At 34.9% G+C, this 21,389-nt stretch overlaps 1 protein-coding gene across 3 annotated transcripts in view; it reads left to right on the plus strand.

Moving 5' to 3' along the window:
* The window catches only part of Scn1a (sodium voltage-gated channel alpha subunit 1), an 85,947-nt gene that overhangs the window by 6,657 nt on the left and 57,901 nt on the right, over nucleotides 1–21,389 (plus strand). For all 3 annotated transcript variants that reach the window (XM_027946016.3, XM_027946017.3, XM_027946018.3), the window contains exons 2-4: nucleotides 15,260–15,378; nucleotides 17,782–17,871; nucleotides 19,603–19,731. In XM_027946016.3, the coding sequence (XP_027801817.1) occupies nucleotides 15,260–15,378; nucleotides 17,782–17,871; nucleotides 19,603–19,731 (338 nt within the window). The remainder of the gene's footprint in view (nucleotides 1–15,259; nucleotides 15,379–17,781; nucleotides 17,872–19,602; nucleotides 19,732–21,389) is intronic.

Raw genomic sequence — 21,389 nt, forward strand, 5'->3', positions numbered from 1 at the left:
GTCTTTTCCCTTTTCTCCCCTTTGCCCTATCTAAAGTTCCTCCATTCCTCCCATCCCCACCCCCGCATTCCCATTATGAATCAGCATTCACATATCAGAGAAATCATTTGGCATTTGTTTTTTGGGGATTGGCTTACTTCATTTAGCATAATATTCTCCAACTCCATTTACCTTCAAATGCCATGATTTTATTTTTTTAAATGCTGAGTAATATTCTATTCTGTATATATACCACATTTCCTTTATACATTCATCTGTTGAAGGGCATCAATGTTGGTTCCACAATTTAGCTATTGTGAATTGTGCTGCTATAGACATTGTTGTGGCTGCATCATTGTAGAATGCAGTTTTTAAGTCACTTGGGTATAAATGAGTAGTGGGATAGCTGGGTCAAATGGTGGTTCCATTCCAAATTTTCCAAGGAATCTCCATACTGCTTTTTATAATGGTTGCACCAATTTGCAATTCCACCAGCACTGTATTAGTAGTATGCCTTCTTCCCTATATCCTCACCAAAACTTATTGTTGTTTTTATTCTTAATAGCTGCCATTCTCACTGAGGTGAGATGAAATCTTAGAGTAGTTTTGATTTACATTTCTCTAATTGCTAGAGATGTTGAACATCTTTTTATATATTTGTTGATTGATTATATATCATCTTCTGAGAAGTGTCTGTTCAGTTCCTTGTCCCATTTATTGATTGGGTTTTTTGGTGTTAATATTTTTGAGTTTTTATATATCCTAGAGATTAGTGCTCTCTCTGATGTGCCTGTGGTAAAAAATTGCTCTCATTCTGTAGGCTCTCTATTCATCTCACTGATTGTTTCTTTTGCTGAGAAGAAGCCTTTCAGTTTGAATCCATCCCATTTATTGATTCTTAATTTTATTTCTAGGGCTATAGGAGTCTTATTAAGGAAGTCAGGGCCTAATCCAACATGACGAATATTTGGACCTAATTTTTTCTTCTATTACGCACAGGGTCTCTGGTTTAATTCCTAGGTCCTTGATCCACTTTGAGTTGAGTTTTTTGCATGGTGAGCAATAGAGGCTTAATTTCATTTTGCTGCATTTGGATTTCTAGTTTTCCCAGCACCATTTGTTGAAAAGGCTATCTTTTCTCCAGTATATGTTTTTGGCGCCTTTATCTAATTTGAGATAACTGTATTTATGAGGGTTTGTCTCTGTGTCCTCCATTCTGTACCATTGGTCTACAAGTCAATTTTGGTGTCAGTAACATTCCATTTTTGTTACTGTTGCTCTGTAGTATAGTTTAAGGTCTGGTATAATGATGCCACCTGCTTCACTCTTCTTGCTAAGGATTGCCTTGGCTAATCTGGGTCTCTTATTTTTCCAGATGAATTTCATGACTGCTTTTTCTATTTCTATAAGGAATGTCATTGGGATTTTGATTGGGATTGCATTGAATCTGTATAGTGCTTTTGATAGTATGGTCATCTTGACAATATTAATTCTGCTTATCCAAGAACAAAGGAAAACTTTTTATCTTCTAATGTCTTCTTTAATTTCTTTATTTAGTGTTCTGTAGTTTTCCTTGTAGAGGTATTTTACCTCTTTTGTTAAGTCAATTCCCCAATTTTTTTTGAGGCTATTGTAAATGGGGTGGTTTTTCTAGTTTCTCTTTCACAGGATTTGTCACTGATGTACAGAAATACCTTTGATTTATGGATGTTGATTTAGTATCCTGCTGCTTTGCTGAATTCATTTATTAGTTCTAGAAGTTTTCTGGTGGAATTTTTTTGGATCCCCTAGATATAGAATCATGTCATCAGCAATTAGTGATAGTTTCAGTTCTTTTCCATATCCCTTTAATTCTTTCATCTGTCTAATCACTCTTGCTAATGTTTCAAAAACTATATTAAATAGAAGTGGTGAAAAAGGGTATCCCTGTCTTGTTCCAGTTCTTGGAGGGAATATTTTCAAATTTTCTCCATTTAGAATGATGTTGGCCTGGGGCTTAGCATAGATAGATTTACAATGTTGAGATATGTTCCTGTTATCCCTAGTTTTTCTAGTATTTTGAACTTGTAGGGGTGTTTTATTTTTTCACATGCTTTTCCTGCATCTATTGAGATGATCATATGATTCTTGTGAATTATGTTTATTGATTTTCATATGTTGAACCAACCTTGCATCCCTGGAATAAACCCCACTTGATTGTGGTACATTATCTTTTTGATATGCTTTTGCATTTGATTTGCCAGAATTTTTGCATCTATGTTGATTAGAGATATTGGTCAATCAAAAGTTTTCTTTTATTAATATGTCATTGCTTGGTTTTGGAATCAGGGTGATGATATTGGCCTCATAGAATGAGTTTGGAAGTGTTCCCTCTTTTTCTATTTTATGAAATAATTTGAGTAGTATTGGTATTAGTTCTTCTTTGAAGGTTTTGTAGAACTCAGCTGAGTATCCATCTGTCTTAAGCTTTTCTTGGTTAGTAGGATCCTGATGGCATCTTCTATTTCATTGCTTAAAATTGATCTGTTTAACTTGTGCATATCATCCTGATTCAGTTTGAACAAATCATGTGACTCTAGAAATTTGTCAATGCCTTCAATATTTTCTATTTTATTGGAGTATAAACTTTCAAAATAATCTCTAATTATCTTCTGTATTTCTGTAGTGTGCATCATAATATTTCCTTTTCATCACAGATGGTAGTAATTTGAGTATTCTCTCTTCTTCTTTTTATTAGCATGGCTAAGGGTTTATCAAATTAATTTGTTTTGTCAAAGAACCATCTTTCTGTTTTGTTAATTTTTTCAATTGTTTCTTTTGTTTCAATTTCATTGATTTCAGCTCTGATTTTGATTATTTCCTGTATTCTACTGCTTTGAGGGTTGATTTGTTCTTCTTTTTCTAGGGCTTTGAGATGTAATGTTAAGTCATTTATTTGTTGACCTTTTCTTCTTTTAAAGAATGAGCTCCATGCAATAAACTTTCCTCTTAGTACAGCCTTCATAGTTTCCTAGAGATTTTAATATGTTGTATCATTGTTCTCATTTACCTCTAAGAATTTTTTAATCTCCTCCTTGATGTCTTCTGCAACTCATTGTTCATTCAATAGCATATTATTTAGTCTCCAGATGTTGGAGTATCTTCTGTTTTTTATTCTATTGTTGATTCCTAATCTTATTCCATTATGGTATGATAGAAGGCAGGGTAATATCTCTACTTTTTATATTTGCTCAGAGTTGCTTTTTGGCATAACGTATGGTCTATTTTAGAGAAGGATCCATGTGTGGCTGAGAAGAAAGTGTATTCACTTGTTGATGGGTAAATATTCTATACATGTCTGTTAAGTCAAGTTATTGATTGTATTATTAAGTTCTATAGTTTTCTTTGGAAGATCTATCCAGTGGTGAAAGAGATGTGTTAAAGTCACCCATAATTATTGTGTGGTGGTCTATTTGACTCTTGAACTTGGGAAGAGTTTGATGAACGTAGATGCTCCATTGTTTTGGGAATATTTATAATTGTTATGTCTTGTTGATTTATGTTTCCCTTAAGCAGTATGAAATGTCTTTCTTTATCCATTTTCATCAACTTTGGTCTGGTCTACTTTATTTGATATGAAGATGGAAACCCATGCTTGCTTCCGCAGTCCATGTGAGTGGTATGTTTTTTCCCAAACCTTCACCTTCAGTCTATGAATGTTGTTTCCTATGAGATGAGTCTCTTGAAGGCAGCATATTGTTGGGCCCAGTTTTATTTTATTATTTTTTAAAAAGATTTCTTATTTATTTATTTGTTTTAGTTATCAATGGACCTCTATTGTTTATTTATTTTTACGTGGTGCTGAGGTTTGAATCCAGGGCCTCACGTGTGCGAGGCAAGTACTCTACCACTGAGCCACAACCCCAGAGTTTGGGCCCATTTTTAAATCCAATCTGCCAATCTATGTCTTCTGATTGGTGAGTTTAGGCCATTAACATTTGGGGTTATTACTGAGACTTGATTTGTATTCCAGGTCATTTTTGTTTGTTTTTGGTATTTAACTTGACCTTGTTTCTCCTTTGATTAGTTTTTCCTTTAGGGTAATACCTCCCTTTGCTGATTTTCATTGTTGTTTTTCATTTCCTCCTCATGGAATATTGTGCCAAGGATGCTCTATAGTGCAGGCTTTCTAGTTGCAAATTCTTTTAACTTTTGTTTATCATAGAAGATTTTTATTTTATCATCAAATCTAAAGCTTAATTTTGCTGATATAGGATTCTTGGTTGGTATCCATTTTCTTTCAGAGCTTGGTATATGTTGTTCCAGGATCTACTAGCTTTCAGGGTCTGGATTGAAAAATCTGCTGATATCCTAATTGGTTTCCCACATATGTAATCTGATTCATTTCTCTGTGGCTTTTAATGTTCTCTCCTTATTCTGTATGCTAGGCATTTTCATTATAATATGTCTTGGTATGGATCTGTTGTGATTTTGTACATTTGGTGTCCTGTTAGCCTATTGTATTTGATTTTCCAATTTATTCTTCATGTTTGGAAAATTTTTTGATATTATTTCATTAAGTAGATTGTTCATTCCTTTGGTTTGTAACTCTATGCCTTCCTCTATTTCAATAATTCTTAAATTGGGTCTTTTTATGTTATCCCATAATTCTTGAATGTTCTGTTCATGGTTTCTTACCTTCTTCACTGTATGGTCAATATTCTTTTCAAGGTTATATACTTTGTCTTCATTGTCTGAGGTCCTGTCTTCCAAGTGATTTAATCTGTTGGTGAGACTTTCTATTGAGTTTTTAATCTGGTTTATTGTTTCTTTCATTTCAAGGATTTCTATTTTTTTTCTTTTTTCAGAACCTCTATCTCCTTATTGAAATGATCTTATGCTTTCTGTATTTGCTTATGTAGCTCTTTATCAAAATGATATTTTGCTGCCTGCATTTGTTCTCTTATATCATCTTTTAATTCACAGAACATTTTGATTATGTACATCGTGAATGCCTTTTCTGTCATTTCTTCTGCTGTGCTGGCCATGGATTCTATTAATGTAATATCTTGGTTTTGGAGGGGCACTTTCTTCCCTTGTTTTTTCATGTTATTCCTGTGTCTTCCGTTTTAGCACTGCAGATCTGAAGTGTTACAATTTTTTACCCTATAGGCTTATAGTGTTCCTGCAGGGTTCCAATACCTCTCTTTTAAGGGGGAGAACCATATTAACAGATCCCAATACAAACAATATACAGCCTTAAACCAAATAGCTGCTATTAAGACATTTATGGTTTTGTCACAATAGACAGAAATGGTGAGTTTAATTATTATTTAAAATATAAACAGTAGGTTTGCAGAAGGGTCAACCATTTCTTATGGAAGACAAAGAGAGAACCAGGGGTGAGGTGTAGGATGAGATGTTAAGGAGGTAGGAGGTGAGGATATAGAGTTATTAGATATTAGGAAGCGTGAAAGAGGAATCTAAAAAAAAAACTGGTTAGTAGCAGGAGATGAGAGAAAGTGATTTGGGGGAGACAATTAAGTGGGAAGACAATAGTGATGGTGCAAAAAACAAATATGAATACTAAGTAATATTAAAAAATGTAAAAATAGGAGATAAAAGAATATACAACACAACTGCAATATACTATTTAGACATCCCAGTCCTCAATAACCTAATTCATGAAAAGTACCTAGTTTCACAAATGTTGGGGATGTGAGGGTGGGAGAAGAGATAGAGTGAAAAGAGAAAGAAAAAAATCTCTAAGGAAGATACAAGGATTGTTTTTGTTGGAGATCAGTATCCTTCCTGCTTCCCTTCTCATCCAATAGGTGGGATTGTCTGTTGTTTGTTGGTATGTTCACCCTCAGGCTGGTGAAGGTTATTAGGGTGGAAGGGTTGGTCTTGGGGGTGGAGCTCCTGGAGGTGGGGTATAGCACTTGCTGGTCCCCTATGGGAGAATGTACCCCAAGGATCTCCTTTGGGGTCTGAATGTTTGATGTGGGTTCCTAGTTTTATCTCCTTGTATTGCCTATAGACCTCACAATTCCTGGTCTCTAATTTAGTCTCTAAACTAAATCTCACTCACTCCCTTCCCTTTTACTTCCCAATCAGGTACATTTCTCTCTGGAGGTCTTGTGGGCTGTGCTCTGGGGGCTGCACACCTGTCGCAAAGAGCTGTTTTGTATTGAGCAGTTCAGGACCAGGTTTTATGAGCTACTGAGAGCCACATAGCTGCAAACACAGTGTCAGTTTAGTGGCTGCCAGGGAGATGGGGGAGTTGTGGACCTTAATATTGCTTCTAAGCCCCAGCTGGTGTCTGAAGCTGGCCAGAGTCCCAAGTTGGAGGCAACTGCTTTCAGTGATGGGGTGTCGGGTTGGGTGGGGCCCAGGGTGGTATTGGGCGACGTGTTCAGAGATGCAGCTCTGTGGCTAGCAGCTGTCTCCATACCCTGTGTGGTGTCCCCAGATACAGGCTACCATGGGTAGGTGACTATGGGGCAGTAGTTGCAGTGTTCCAAGATGGAGGCAACTGGGAGAGCCCCATGTTGGTAGATGGAGGTCCACATGGGAGTCGCGGCCAGAGGACCTGCGTGTGCGCAGCAGCCAGCTGTCCTGTGTGGGAGCGGTGGCTGGGATTCCTGCACAGGTGCTGATGCTTGTGGTCCTACTCGGGCACCTGAAGTCCTGTGCTGACACTGAGGTTTGGGGTACTGTGAGGCATGGTGGCTGTGATTACTGTGTGGGAGCAGCTATCGGGGGTCCTCTAAAAACTTGCAGAGAAACAGTATTCCCAATACTTGAATCCCAGGTCCAGGAATGACACAGAATGCAGCCTCCCTCTAGCCCTCCATCTTGGATCTCCAAGGTATAATGTTTAGGTGTCAGACTGGGGAAAGGTGATAGTACCATTTTCTGAGATATGAAGTTTGGAAGGAAAGATTGTACCTGAAAATTAGCGTTGTTTTGAGAAATAGAAACGTTCCTCTCTTTGTACATCAGACATACAGAGACACACTACTAATATTTTGACTTTTGTATCTATTTGATAATTTAAAATTCACTGAGGATATAGACATATTTTATGTCATTTCATCCTCAGAACCACCCTAAGGTAGGTATCATTATAGTCCTCCCCATTGACATGGGGAAATCGGGGAGGAATAATTTGTTCATTATGTTCATTATTTAAAAATTTGTTCATAATTTACTCACACAGCAAATTTACAATCAAAATGTGACTAAAGTTTACTCAGAATTTCCAGTAAAAGAGAGACTAACTGAGCATTTAATAGTTAGTGTATGAGACTCATCGTATGTACTGATGATTCAGAGCTGAAAAAATCCTGCACTTTCTGATTTTATCATTTAATATATGGTAGCAATCATATATATGTTTGTCCTCTCCACTGAGGCAGATGTCAAGGTATCCATAGCCATGGCTGACAAGCTCTAGCCAGGCACCTGCAAGGTGGTCTCTCCAATAGCCCAACCTTCTGTTCCACCCATCTGAAGCAGAGAGATGAGCCACGTTATGGACTCTCTTCTCTGGGTACAAATTCTACTCCTCTATATTATCTTATAGCAGAAATTTTGAAAAAACTGACTGTGAGACATTGATCCCACAGATCTGTTTTGTTAGATTCATGTAATATTGTTAAAATTTTTAAATTATTTTCCAACATTTATAAATCAGGAGATCTCTCTCTCTCTCTCTCTCTCTCTCTCTCTCTCTCTTTCATATGCACACACACAAACCCCAACACACACACCACCCACAAATAATTCATATTTAGATTTGTTTTGAAATATCAGATCTGGCATCAATGACTCACTTGCCAAAAATTATCAAGTACTTACAGTACTAACTGCCACCCACCCTCTGTGGACATTTTAATTTTTAGTCCATGTCTTAGAGAGTACATGTGTAACTAGATGAATCCTATATATTACAATTGGGTGGGCTGCAGACAAACAAGTGTCTTAAGTTTCTTTCTAGGCTGGTTATACCTAATATAAAGGGGAAAATTGAGAATAGGAGAGAAAAAAAATTAAATGGCACAAATACTCACGTCAGAGACAGATCAAGAACCTGCAAGAAAACTTTTCATTCTCCAATAAGCCAGAGAAGGAGGGAAATCCTTGCCTCAATCTAAATGTTACAATAAATGGAATTTGATGCCATGGTATTGGTCCCGAATGAGAAATGTCCCCAGAGATCTGCACTAACAGGCATCTCTTGATCTTCTATACTGTTCTTCATACCCAAAACTTTGAGGCATCTTTTTTCTTGCCACATACCTGTCATTTGCCCCTATCTGCTAGATGCTGTTCCTAAGCTAGAAGCATACATATTGGAAAGGTGGATTCCACCTCTCTGCAGGAGCTATAGCCAGATTTCCCCCTCCTGATAGATAGGAATATGTCAAGAAGAGAGATTTATATGTTATATCCCAACTTAGAACTCTGTTACCATGTTCAGGTGTCATTCTTTACAAGATAAATTTCCCTGTATCATTAATTCAGAATTATATTTCATTAAGTATTACATAGGGCTGGATAGTAGCTCAGTGGTAGAGAATTTGCCTAGCATTTGCAAGGCCCTGTATTCGATCCCCAGCATCTCAGAGGAAGAAAAAGAAAACATTACATAGACTTTGGGGTCTGGAAAAAAAATTACATATTTCCCTCTTGTTGAAAAATATATTCAAAGCTCAAAGTAAATGACTTTCAAATTTTCAGAATATAGCTGAAAAGAAAAACATGTTAAAAATGTTTATCTTTTATTTTGAGGCCAAGGGATAAATTTAATGTACCATAATATTGCTACTTTTTAATACTGTTCATCATAATAGCTCATTTTTCTGTTACTTTTTTTCCTTTTCCTGTAGCTTTCTTTTAAGTTAAAGCAATAAACTTGAAGTCATTCCTGTTATTTGGCAATTTTCTGATTAAGTGTAGATGAAACACAAAGAGTTATGTCTTAATTATGTATTTTTAAAAATATAGGCTCTCTATCTATGTATGATATGTCAAAATATATTCTACTATCATATATAACTAAAAATAACACATTTTTTAAAATAAGGAAAAAAAGTTGGGTTTAGGCAGTGGTATATTTTAGAAAAGGAAACTGCAAAATAGTGGATTATTAAATTCAATGTTAATCTTGACAACAAATTGTAAACAAATCCCTATCTATAAACCCAAATACAGGAAAAGATTTCAGATCATAATAAGCACTGCTTTATAAGTAATGTCTGCCAAACTATTGTAACATAATTTGCCGGGTTTCTGTTCTCGCGACTAAAAGGCTCAGGCTCTAGTTAAACTGGGCTAACTGGGCTGCACAAAATAACCACACAAGAGACACAAATACCTTTTTCTTTGGGGTTGCTGTGACGGCTCCTCTGACTTTACGGGTCCGCAGAAAGAGAGAGAGAGAGCATGCGCTGACCCCTTTTATTGGGGAGAAGCTATTCAGATGAGGCAAGGGGTGAGGTTTCAGGGCGCTGAGTCTATCTTCATGATGTCCACTGTCAGCAGGTTGACTGACACCTGGGTAGGCCACACCCAAGGGCACAGTAAGAGGAGGGGACACACACAAGACACTTCCATGGAAGATTCTATCCTAAACAGGGCAAGGGGTTATATTACAAAGGAACAGGTGAGCATAGCTTCACCCATGGGGATGTAGCAAGATACACCCATTTCTGTGACTGAGCACTTCAGTACCCAGCTGGGGAGTGTAACTCAGTCACCTGTAAGGTTGGCCTCCCACAATAATTATTTCCTTATTGACCATCTAATTAGATTGAGGGAAAAGATTTTAATACTTGAATACAATATAACTATTGATAATTTGGTCAAGTACTAGTGATTTTTTTTTTATCACTACCTAACAAAAACAGACTGACAGCTCTGCTATTACAGAATCATCTGCATTATTTAATTAAAAATGATACAAGATACTATGCATCGAAATTTGACCAATTGAATTGGAATCACAACATCTCTGTCAACTAAGTACATTTATTATCATTTCTCAAATGAGGTAACTGAGACCCAGAAAACTAAAGTCTAAAATCTCACTCTAACAGACAACAGAGTCAACTTTTGAACCACACATCTGACTCCAGGGTCTGCCTTCTTAATAAGATAAATCCTACTTATAATTTACAGATCATTATAGTGTTGATTACCAGTGGTACTTATCAGTTTTTCCACATAACCACTTCCTTGTGTTTTCTTTAAAGCAAGAAATATTTTTAACTTGGCAAGGTTGCTAAAGAGAATCTGACCTAGCTGAAGGGTGAATGGCTGAGGTCTGGGTCTATGCTGTTCCATACAGGTCACACATGTGACTATTGAGCACGTGAAGACAGCCATGGCAGATTTAGAAGATTTGGAACAACAACAACAAAAAAGATGTAAAGTAACTCATAATTTTTGATATTGGTTTCATTCTCAAGTGATAATATTTTGGATATGTGGGTTAAAGGAAGCATTGTTCAAATTTATTTTCATGTGGTACTTAAAAAATTTACAATGGTATCAGTAACTCAGATTTGTATTTCACATTATATTTCTCTTGGACAATGCTGATCTAAGTAAACCTCCACTAATTTTTCTAAATTACTTCTGTTAGTATAGGTAGTTGAGCATTCTTTAGCTTATAAACTTCTTAGTCATGATGTGCATAACTTTGTTTTCTTTTTAGTTGGTAGCACAGGAATGTGCAAACATTGTGCTAAACAGTTCATATATGTCTTTTATATTAAAATCAGCAATTGAACTTAACATCAGGTTCATGCTACTTTGTAGCAATGTATCATATAGGCATTCAATAAATGTTGTTTGATTTCAGCAACTATACTTATTAAAAAAAAATGTGACAAGCTAGGATAACCCCTAATGTGTGAATGTTGATTCCTGCAAAGATATCTGTCAAGTGACTTTTCCCATACAAAATCTACTTTTGAATTCAGTCACAAAGCCATGTTTCAAACTTGTTTCAGTCATACAATTATTCATATGTTAAATGGTGTCATGAATTTTTTATAGTTCTTTTATAGAATGCAATTAAAATGTTTGTTTCAGCCCCATAATAGATGAACTGAGGAACAAACTTTAAGATAGTCATGATGTGACAGAATTTTACTAAAAGTCACACTGTTGGTGCTGGTAAATGGACCATCATGTCAACATTCAGGTTAGCTGCAGAGTGTAAGGAGAAACCTAATTCAAACTAGATGCTACTATATCCACCTTTTCTTCTCCATCAATTTTGAACTGTTCTTTTGTATTGATGTGACTAAATGCAAAGAAAATTATTCTTAGGAATTGTGTAAATGCACAAAGTAGATTTAAGGGATGCTAAGATATTACTATGTCACCTAATATGTTCTTTTCCAAAGTAAAAAATTGATCCTCTATTGAACATTTCTTAAAATGTTGATTTGCTTAAAGTCACAAAATATTTGTTTATAGTTTAACGTATGGAGATATCTTGGCTAGTCTTTGGATTTTTCCCTCTTAGAGCTCTTTTCTATGTGTAAAATGCAGAAGGCAAGTGTCCATATGTTTTAAAATTCTGGAGTTACTCATTTGTTGTAAGTAAACAGTGTTTCTTTCTGACTCTTCTCCTCATCCTTCAAAACCATCAGTACCATTATTTGGAGAAACATGTGTCTGAGTTTCCTTAGATACACGATCCGTTTATTAATTCTTTAACAAAACCAGAAGCAGAGAAAATTCACCAAGAAAACAGAAATCTCTCTTCTTGACATATTCTTTTTTTTTTTTTTTTTTTTTTTAGAGAGAGAGAGAGAGAGAGAATTTTTTAATGTTTATTTTCGGTGGACACAACATCTTTATTTTATTTTTATGTGATGCTGAGGATGGAACCTAGCACCCTGCACATGCCAGGCAATTGTACTACCGCTTGAGCCACATCCCCAGCCCCTCTTTTATTAATTCTTAACACTACAAACTGAATGGTTGACTTCTTGGTTGTGTAAGAAAATGTAAATAGGATGGATACCGATAGATGAGGGAATAAGCATCAGATCAGTTACAAATAGTAAATTTGAAGTTCCATATGGAAATTACTATCATAAAACGTTAACATTTGAAATTCTACATACAGTTACTATACATACAATTACTATACAAGTTACTGTACAAGTCTATAAAGTTTTGCTTTATTGTGAGTCTACTGAAAATAAACCCATGATCACTAAAAAGTGGAAAACATGAAGTTTGTACAAAAACACATACATTTCAACACTTGAAAAGCAGAGCTCTCACAGAAAAATATCCTATGAACATTCTCTGTTAATGTTGGCATTATCATCACCTTCCTGGGTAGTTCTTGCAAGAATGTCATGCCCATCTGTATATCTTGTGAAAAATCAAAGCAGAACAAACTTTGTGTAGCAGAACACCATTCGCCCATTTATAAAATCAAATTATAAACATTTACACAATGCACATACAAGTTTTGTGAATATCAGGTTATAAAATAATCTCCTATACATTTTGAGTTTAATATATACATACATACATACATACAAAAAATACATCCTCAAATCAGTAAAAAGTTTCCATCTGAGGCTTGAACAACTAATAATTATGTCCATTGGTCTTTAACTTTTATGCCTAAGTATTAATTCATCTGTCAAAGAACTCTGGGATGAAAATTAGCTGTCAGCATTAGGGGTACAGTGCTTTCATTACATTTACCATTTTGAATTCCAACCCTTCACACTTCCTTCTCAGGCACTTCTCTGGTAAGTTTCTTAATCCTGCCTCTTTGACTTTTTAGTGCTCAAGGCAAACTTTTCTTTCTCTCCCACCCATTCTTTGGCTTCTCCACCTTTGCCTTTTGCTTCCCTGCCTTCTGTCTCATTTCTGTTTTCTTGGTGAATTTTCTCTGCTCCTGGTTTAGGCTGAGGGTGGTCAAGGAGCAGGAGTCCCTATGAGCTGTAATCAGAACCACCTTGAGCACCCTCACCCTCCAGTCCATGGTTTGGGCCACCTATGAGGTTGTAATTTCTTCTTCATTGTCTCTTTGTACCACTGTATCAATCGAAGTTATCTTATAATATTATCTGATAGGAGGAAATTCTTAGATTCAGAGTATATATTCTGTGTCATATTTTTACTGGTTCTCCAACTCTAGACCCCATTATTTCTATCAGATTTTATTTGGGGTGTTTTTGAGGAAAGGAGATTTGCAGTTGGTGTGAAAGTTGGACTCTACAGTCCAGAATTAGCTCAGTTTTGCTCTTCTGTGGCTTTGAATGTTCATATTCCCTAGGGCAAAGGTATTTGAATCCCACAAGTCTGTTCATGATTTATGGTGATTTCACAATGTCATTTAGGGGCAAATGCACTGAATGGATCAGAGGAAAACAGAAACTAAGTGCTGCACACAGATGAAAACACACACACACATACACACTGTAAATACACATTTTTTGTGTATGTGGTACTAGGGATTGAACCCAGGATCTTGTGCATGTGAGGCAAGCACTCTACCACCTGAGCTATATCCTCAGCCCCTGTAAATTCACTTTCTGTGGTGAAATTTTCTTTTGTTTTCTGAACTTCTTTACAAAGAATAAAGGAAGTGTACTTAGCAGTTGGGTTTCAAGTGGAGATTCTCTAACTGTTGCAAAAGGGAGGTCTCTTCTATAAAATGCAGTAAAATTAATTTTTAAAAAAATCTATATGAAACTCTGATATACAAACTACAACCTCCTCCTTTTTTAAAATTAGATTCAATAGACAAAGTTTCATCAAAGTGTCTTAAAAGTTTATAAATAAGCTGTACTCTCAAATATTTGTATTTAGCTTATCACAGCTGAATTTAATGACCAGCATTAGTTGAGGGACCATACTTTCATGGAAGATTTAGGATATTTCTACCAAAACCAGTTAGGAAGTCCTATTTTCAAAGAGGAATTCCATAAATATGTTGAAGTAATTACTCATTTGAAAATCTTATTCTATTTGTAAATGGTAGTTGGAAAAGAAATGTAAAACCTCTTATTGACCTGAAGACTAACTGTGAAGAATAAACCATTATCAAAGGTTCTTAGTAGAAAATAAATATGAAGTTACCGTGCTATGTCATTAAAGGCTCTATGCAGATATGCATCCTAAAGCTAAAAACAAGGCTTTAGAGAGTGGGTGAATTTATATTTAAAAAAAAAAAAAAAAAAAGCTGACCTGGTAGCTCAATGTCATAGTACTTGAATGAGGTTCTGGGTTACTAGATAGATGGATAGATAGATAGATAGATAGATAGATAGATAGATAGATAGATAGATAAACGAACTTAAAATTCTCTTCCTATAATATGTTCTTCACAGAGAAAGTAGCTTTCTCTTACCTTTGGCTATGACTCTAAGTAAGTGCCTTTAAAAGCCCTGAGTCACAGTCCTTTGTACACTATTGTATGTTGCTTCTTAAAGTTTTTTCTCTGCATACTATCAATTGTGATCAAATAAGTCTTAGTTTTGAAATGGAATTCCATTCACATTCATGGATCCTGGGTTCTTTGGGGACTTTGAGCTTTTCTTCTGGGCAAAGAAATCACCACATGCAATAAAGTCAGTTGGGATTAGAATTCAGTGTGTCAGCTAACTCAGAAATCCCAATACAGAATTTAGCGCTCTCAGTCAACAGACACTCTCCAGGGAACTTGGCCTCCAGAAATCAATTATTGGATCACATCCATCTAATCCAAGAGTGTGTTTGAGGGTGACTGCTTTTATTTTCATTTACCAGTAAAGTGATAATGTTTATTTTATAAGCAAGATGGTAACAAAATTTTTATTCCAAAAATAGTATCAACTCTATTGAATGATTTTGCATTCCACAGGATTAATTTTTCAAGATATTTTAATTGGGAAAGCTGAAATCATTATAAAAGGAATTTAGTGTCTTAAAGATTTTTAGAATGAAAGTGAAATGTTCACCCATTTAAGAATTTCATTTAAATCAAACTTTTAAAATATTAAGAAAATAAATAAATTATCTTGGCTAAATTTCCTATGTACAATAAAATTACAGGTAAGTATTAGGTAAAAGGTAAGTGATGTCATCAAATTTCCTCTTTAGTGAAGAGATCCAGTAATAGTTTCTCTTCATGGTATGTATCATAAATTATGATCGTCCTGATTTCTTGTGCAACATTGGAATTATTCCTTATAGAAAATAACAGAAAACAGGTAATAAAGTTGATATTGTTTACACTTTTATACTTTTGTGTTGTGTTCCTGTCTTACAGACTTTTATAGTATTGAATAAAGGGAAGGCCATCTTCCGGTTCAGTGCCACCTCTGCCCTGTACATTTTAACTCCCTTCAATCCTCTTAGGAAAATAGCTATTAAGATTTTGGTACATTCATATCCTTTTTCAAGTGATTAATGTTAACTGTTTGTACATAATCTATAAATGCTTTATAGCTAAATACAAAATTACTCATACTCTACATCTTTTATCACTCTCATTTTGCATCTTTTGTCAGATAAGTCTTATTCTTAAAGTTGATTAAGCACAGATGCATGGGAACTTACAAAGTCTTTAACATTACACATGTGTATACATACGTATGTATAGTTGTTATCTTTCTAAAACACTTGTATGTATTGAGCCCTACAAATCTAGTACAAAAGATCTATCTTTATGTTTACCATCTTTGTAGAAAGATGTGTAGAATTTTCAGTGAATAATGACATAATAATAAAGAAATCTACTTCCAGAGTCGGGGCCAGCCATAGCTATATTCTAAAACAATTTAATATTCTGTAGAATAAACTTGTAGGTATATTTCCATAGAAGAATATCAGAAGACCTTGATCAATACTTAATTGATTCTTGAACTTCACTGATAATTTTTGTAAAGAAAGTACTGAAATATTGGCTGAATTCCAAATTTAAGCCACTGAATTATGATTCAGTCATGTAAAACTGATTGCTTAATAAAGACTTTGGGAGTTGATGAAAGAAACTAAGATTATATTTCCAAATGCTTTGGGGGTTTAGCTTTGTGATTCCTACTGGTTTAAAATATCCACTGCAACTAAATTCATCTGTTGATATTTATCAATGAAAATTCCATTCCTTTTTGTGTTTCATTTGGTGGTTCTGGTAATAAGAAATACTATTATAATTATCATAAGCCCATTCTATCTGATTTTAATAAAAAGATTCTAAAATCTAAAAGGTTGGGTTGAAGGTGGTGTAGCTCAGAGGCAGAGCCTGCTTGCCTAACAATTACAGGCAAGACTCTGAGTTTGAGCTCCAGCACCTGAAACAAGACAAAGTACAACAGTGAAACAGAACAACAACTAAAAAACACAACTGAGATACCCTTCTATTTTAAGCTGATTGTAAGAGGTATAAATATGCTATTATTAAAATTTAAATATTTGAAATTAAAAATTGCATGTTCAGGGTTTTTCCACTTCTATGTTTCCCGTCTTAGTTTGTATTCCTAGTGCCATCATGTGGTCATTTGATGTAAACTTTTTTTTTTTTTTTTTTTTCAGTTGATGGAAAATTTTCATTTGGGCAGCAAACTATAGTGAAAAGAATATTGTGTCTGAAGACAGAAAACCTGCATTCTGTAGTCCTGGGCCAAGTTATCTAATTTCTCTAGAGCATAGGCCTTAATTCTCTGATTTCTAAATGTAGTGATAAGACTCCTTGTTTTCTAAGGTCCCTGTCACAGCTGCAACTCCATTATGCCTTCCTCATTTGTTTTAGCTAGCACTTAGAGCATCTTTCCTTATATACAGGCACGGCTCCAAGTATTTCACACACATTAACTCACTTAACTTGCCCACCAGAATGATGAAATCTCTTCATTATCAGTTCCACTTTATCAAAGTAAGTGGAGACACAGAGAGGTTCAGTAGCACAGAGAGGTAAGTGACTCACTTGAGGTCACTTTGCCTTGTTGAATTTTAATTACATTCACATCATATTAAATCTTGACCTTCAGGAATATTCACTTTTCATCTTATCCAACGCTGCTGCACTTGTAGAAACTTGGTCAAAACTGAAAAATCCAATACTTAGTATCATGTTGTCTTTGACCAAAAAATGTTTTCACGTGTTGAAATATATTGGATGACATGTATTGAAGAAATTTCAATATTACAGACATGTATTCTTCCTCAACAATTAACTATTAGAATTAGTTCAAGTTAATGCTCTCTGTTCAAATAATATGCAACTCCACAAGGCACAGAAAGCCTTCCCACCAAAGTTTTCTGAGAAGTGAATATATTTGTTCAATAATATTTGCAAAACCAACACCTTATACCAATACAATAATGTCTTCTTATGCATTATTTCATTTAACATAAACAGCTATTCTGTGAAGGTGATATTATTACTCACATTATACAGATAAAGAAATGAAATTTGCTGGGCACGATGGCACACGCCTGTAATCCCAGTAACTTGGGAGGCTGAGAGAGGAGGATTGTGAGTTCAAAGGCAGCCTCAGCAAAAGTGAGGTGCAAAGCAATTCAGTGATACTCTGTCTCTAAATAAAATGCAAAATAGGGCTGGGGATGTGACTCAGTAGTCGAGTGTCCCTGAGTTCAATCCCTGGTAGAAAGGAAGGAAAGAAGGAAGGAAGGAAGGAACTAAAATTTAAAGAGATTAGATGACTTGCCCATGATATATTTATCACTGAGTGAGTACTGGTTGAAATATAGTTAGGGTTTTTTTTATGTTAGTTTTATATACTAGTTAAATTTGTATTTTGTTTTGTGTGTTCCTTAACAATAACCTACATTATTCAGCATGCTAATTATGTGCACTATTTTGACAAACTGTGTGTTTATGACAATGAGTAACCCTCCAGACTGGACAAAGAATGTAGAGTAAGTTCGAATTCTATATTTATATGTATACACACACACACACACACACACACACACACACACACATATATATATATATATATACACATATACAAAATTTCAGATTTTGGAATTATGTCTTCATGTATCTTTGAGATAAAATTGAAGAACACTTGTATTAAAGCCATTTTAGGCACATTTATACAACAAGAAGACTTGCTGGTATTAGATTTCATCTTTCTCTTTTGCCTATACCTGATGGTCACCAGAAGTCCATCATTCTTGGACATTCGCCATTTTTTTCCCTGTAGAATTAACATGTCCAGAGAAAATGTGTTGAAAGAAATTGCAGAAGAGGTCCAATATGATGGATCTTGAGTTCAGTTCAATTCCATAATACCCATTTTGTCCCATTGTCCCACGTATGGAACATATAGAAAAAGTTAAATTGAGCAACAAATATACCACTTATGGTAACTTTAAAATAGAATTTGAATATTATTATGTTATTGAAAACTTGGAAGTTAAGGGATTAATACAGTGATTTAGAATTAAGAGCAAGTTATAAATGCCATAAGGAGACCATGATGAACCTCAGGAGTTTTCAATTCCTCAGCCATGTCAGACCAATATCAGTTCAAGTGAGGTCATCAAAAAACTGACTTTAAAAAAAAAAAAAAACCTTCCAAAATTTTAATTTAACTGAAAGCTAAACTAATGGAGGTGAAAGTTTAGGTAGTATTTTTTTAAAAAACTGGCAGCATTACTAATATAATTGCTGTCTCTGTCTGGGATATCCCTTGAGGGCAGAAAGCCCAGCTGTGGGCTAAGTGCAATCCATGCTGCTCCAGTCCTGGCTGCTGCACCTGCCCACGCTCTCTATTGAAATCCTTGTTACTCCAGGGCCACTTCTCTTACCAATACAGATGTTACTATATCCACCTTTTCTTCTCCATCAATTTTGAACTGTTCCTTCCTGGATAGGTCCAAGGTGGAGTCAATAAGAAAATGGAGAGAGTCTGTAGAAAATAGTAAACTTTTTATTCATAGAATTCCTAAAGCATTGAAGCTAACAAGTTAAAATCCACAGGTCTTTAATTACTTTAGTTTTTGTGATCTTTTGCTACCTTCAAACTCCTGTTTCTGAATAGACGTTTTAAACATTGGAAACAGCCAAGTTTTTGAATGATCACCAAATTTTCTTCCAGAGTAAATTTTCACCTCACATAACCCTAGAATTATATCCTTTGATTTTAATGAAGTCTTTTTCCATGAAAGTTAGCCTATCTTGAAGAAAGAGAAAATGTTAGACTTGCTGATTTATCAATGTCTTCTTATTCTTAAAATATCACGGAAGTTGAGCGTTTTTTTAATTATTGTTTTGTTTTCTAAGAGAAAATCCTTCTATACTGCAACATTATTGATTGACTACTCCATCATGAAACCACGCTGCTTCTCAGGAGACGCTATTCATTTTTATCAGTACTAGGACATGTCAGGCAGTAGCTAGATTGAATTTTACATGGCATGTATTTCTCACACTGCTCATAGGAAACTTTAGAAACACCTCTTCAATGTTAGGGAGTTGAATTTAAAGTTACTACTATGTCTTATTTCTTCAAAAATAAAATCAAGCTGCATAATTTCCTGTTTTTAGAATTCATCTGTTCCACTGACAGAGGTATAAGAAGTTAATATGCTCTGAAAGAAAACTATTACTCTATCAGTTCTTCTTTGGATGCTTGTTTCTAGGTACACTTTCACAGGAATATATACCTTTGAATCACTTATAAAAATTATTGCAAGGGGCTTCTGTTTAGAAGATTTTACTTTCCTTCGAGATCCATGGAACTGGCTTGATTTCACTGTTATTACATTTGCGTAAGTGCCTTTTATGAAACTTCAAAGAGAATATAGTTGGGTTTTCCATTAGTACTATGGTTTAAAAGAATAAAGTTGATTTAGTATTTAGAATATGTTGGCATGACTTATACATTTAAGCTCTGGATCTTAAGTTAGCACCACAGAGGTATAAGTGGTATTTCACTATAGCTTGAAGGCCTTTCAATAGTTGGAAATAAAATTTTCACATCAAATTTCATATCTGCCTTTCTTCCACATGCATACCCATGCCCCCAAAATATAAAAGCACAAGCGTATTTATAATATGTCTTTGTAAAACGACTTTAAATAATTACAGGGACAGACAATTCTACTGGTTCCATAAACTTACCTTATCAATTTTATATACTCTCCATACCTTTATTCCTTAGTTTGATAAAATAATAAAAAGTAAATATATACTAGTATCCAAATACTCTGAAAATTAAACTAACCAGTTAAAAGAAAGCATTTGATATAATATGAATTAATAAATTATTATTATTTTATCAGTAAATGGGTATTTATGGCATTATATACAGACATATTCTCTTTACCTCTATTTCTCTTTTGACTCCTTTTCTATCTTTTCTCTTTATTGCCTCCTTCATCTCTTTCTTTACTCTCATCACAAGCCTTCTTTTCCTTATATTCTATCCGTATATATTCAGTAATGTTAACAATTCCTTCATCCCTAGTGGTAAACTTTCTAGTGATAAACTTCCCTAGAAAGAGAACCCAACAAGTAGTGGAAAGCCATTCACAATAAGTGACATGGTATGTGGAGAACAGTGGACCAACCAACAAACTCCATGCCCTCATCCTGCCTTTGGGAGTTGATTCTCTTGACCTATAGAAGGTGTAATATGGTGCACATGAGGAAGAGAAGGGGCAGCAATATACTCAAAGCTCCAAATGCTGCCCGTGTGGTCTTACTTTCATCTCTGAGCAAGATGATCCAAATCGTCACCACACCCTCCGGCCACAGTGCAAAAAATGCATATTGATACTTCTGTTTCTTGAGAATGAAATAGCAATAATGGCAGGAGCAGTATTTGGCCCCATAAAATATCATTACTAATTTGCCTAACTTTTGTTTAAACGTTGCACTAGAAAAACCTTATCTTGTAGATAAAGACAATGAAGCAATCTGCCTTTTCATACCTAACTTTGGTATTTCACTCTTTTTCTAAATGAAATCCTGAAATAACAGCCAAGATTTATTTCTTTACATTTAATTCTAATTTACACAGATGCTGATTACATTGCTTTCAAAAGGACAACGGGGTAAATACCTTGTAAAATTTACATCTAGTTAATGATCTTAAATTATGAAAATAAAACCACAGTGATAGACTCCAATGTCTAATTTGCTACTTACAATATTTATTATTTAAAATCATCTTGAAGGTCTTTGTGAAAGACCCAAACAAGCAACATGAATCCTGCTTAAGTCTTGAGTAACTCTGGTTTTATTCCACAGGTTTGTAGCAGAATTTGTAAACATAAACATAGGTAATTTTTCAGCTCTTTGCACTTTAAGAATCTTGAGAACTTTGAAAATTATTTTTGTAATTGCAAGTAAGGAGTGATTAAGGTGACGTGTAGACTCCTTGTATCTACAACTCTTTCTTTGTGTCTTGTTACTGTGTCTGTGT

This window comes from Marmota flaviventris, chromosome 11, assembly GCF_047511675.1.
Source record: "Marmota flaviventris isolate mMarFla1 chromosome 11, mMarFla1.hap1, whole genome shotgun sequence".
NCBI lineage: Eukaryota > Metazoa > Chordata > Mammalia > Rodentia > Sciuridae > Marmota > Marmota flaviventris.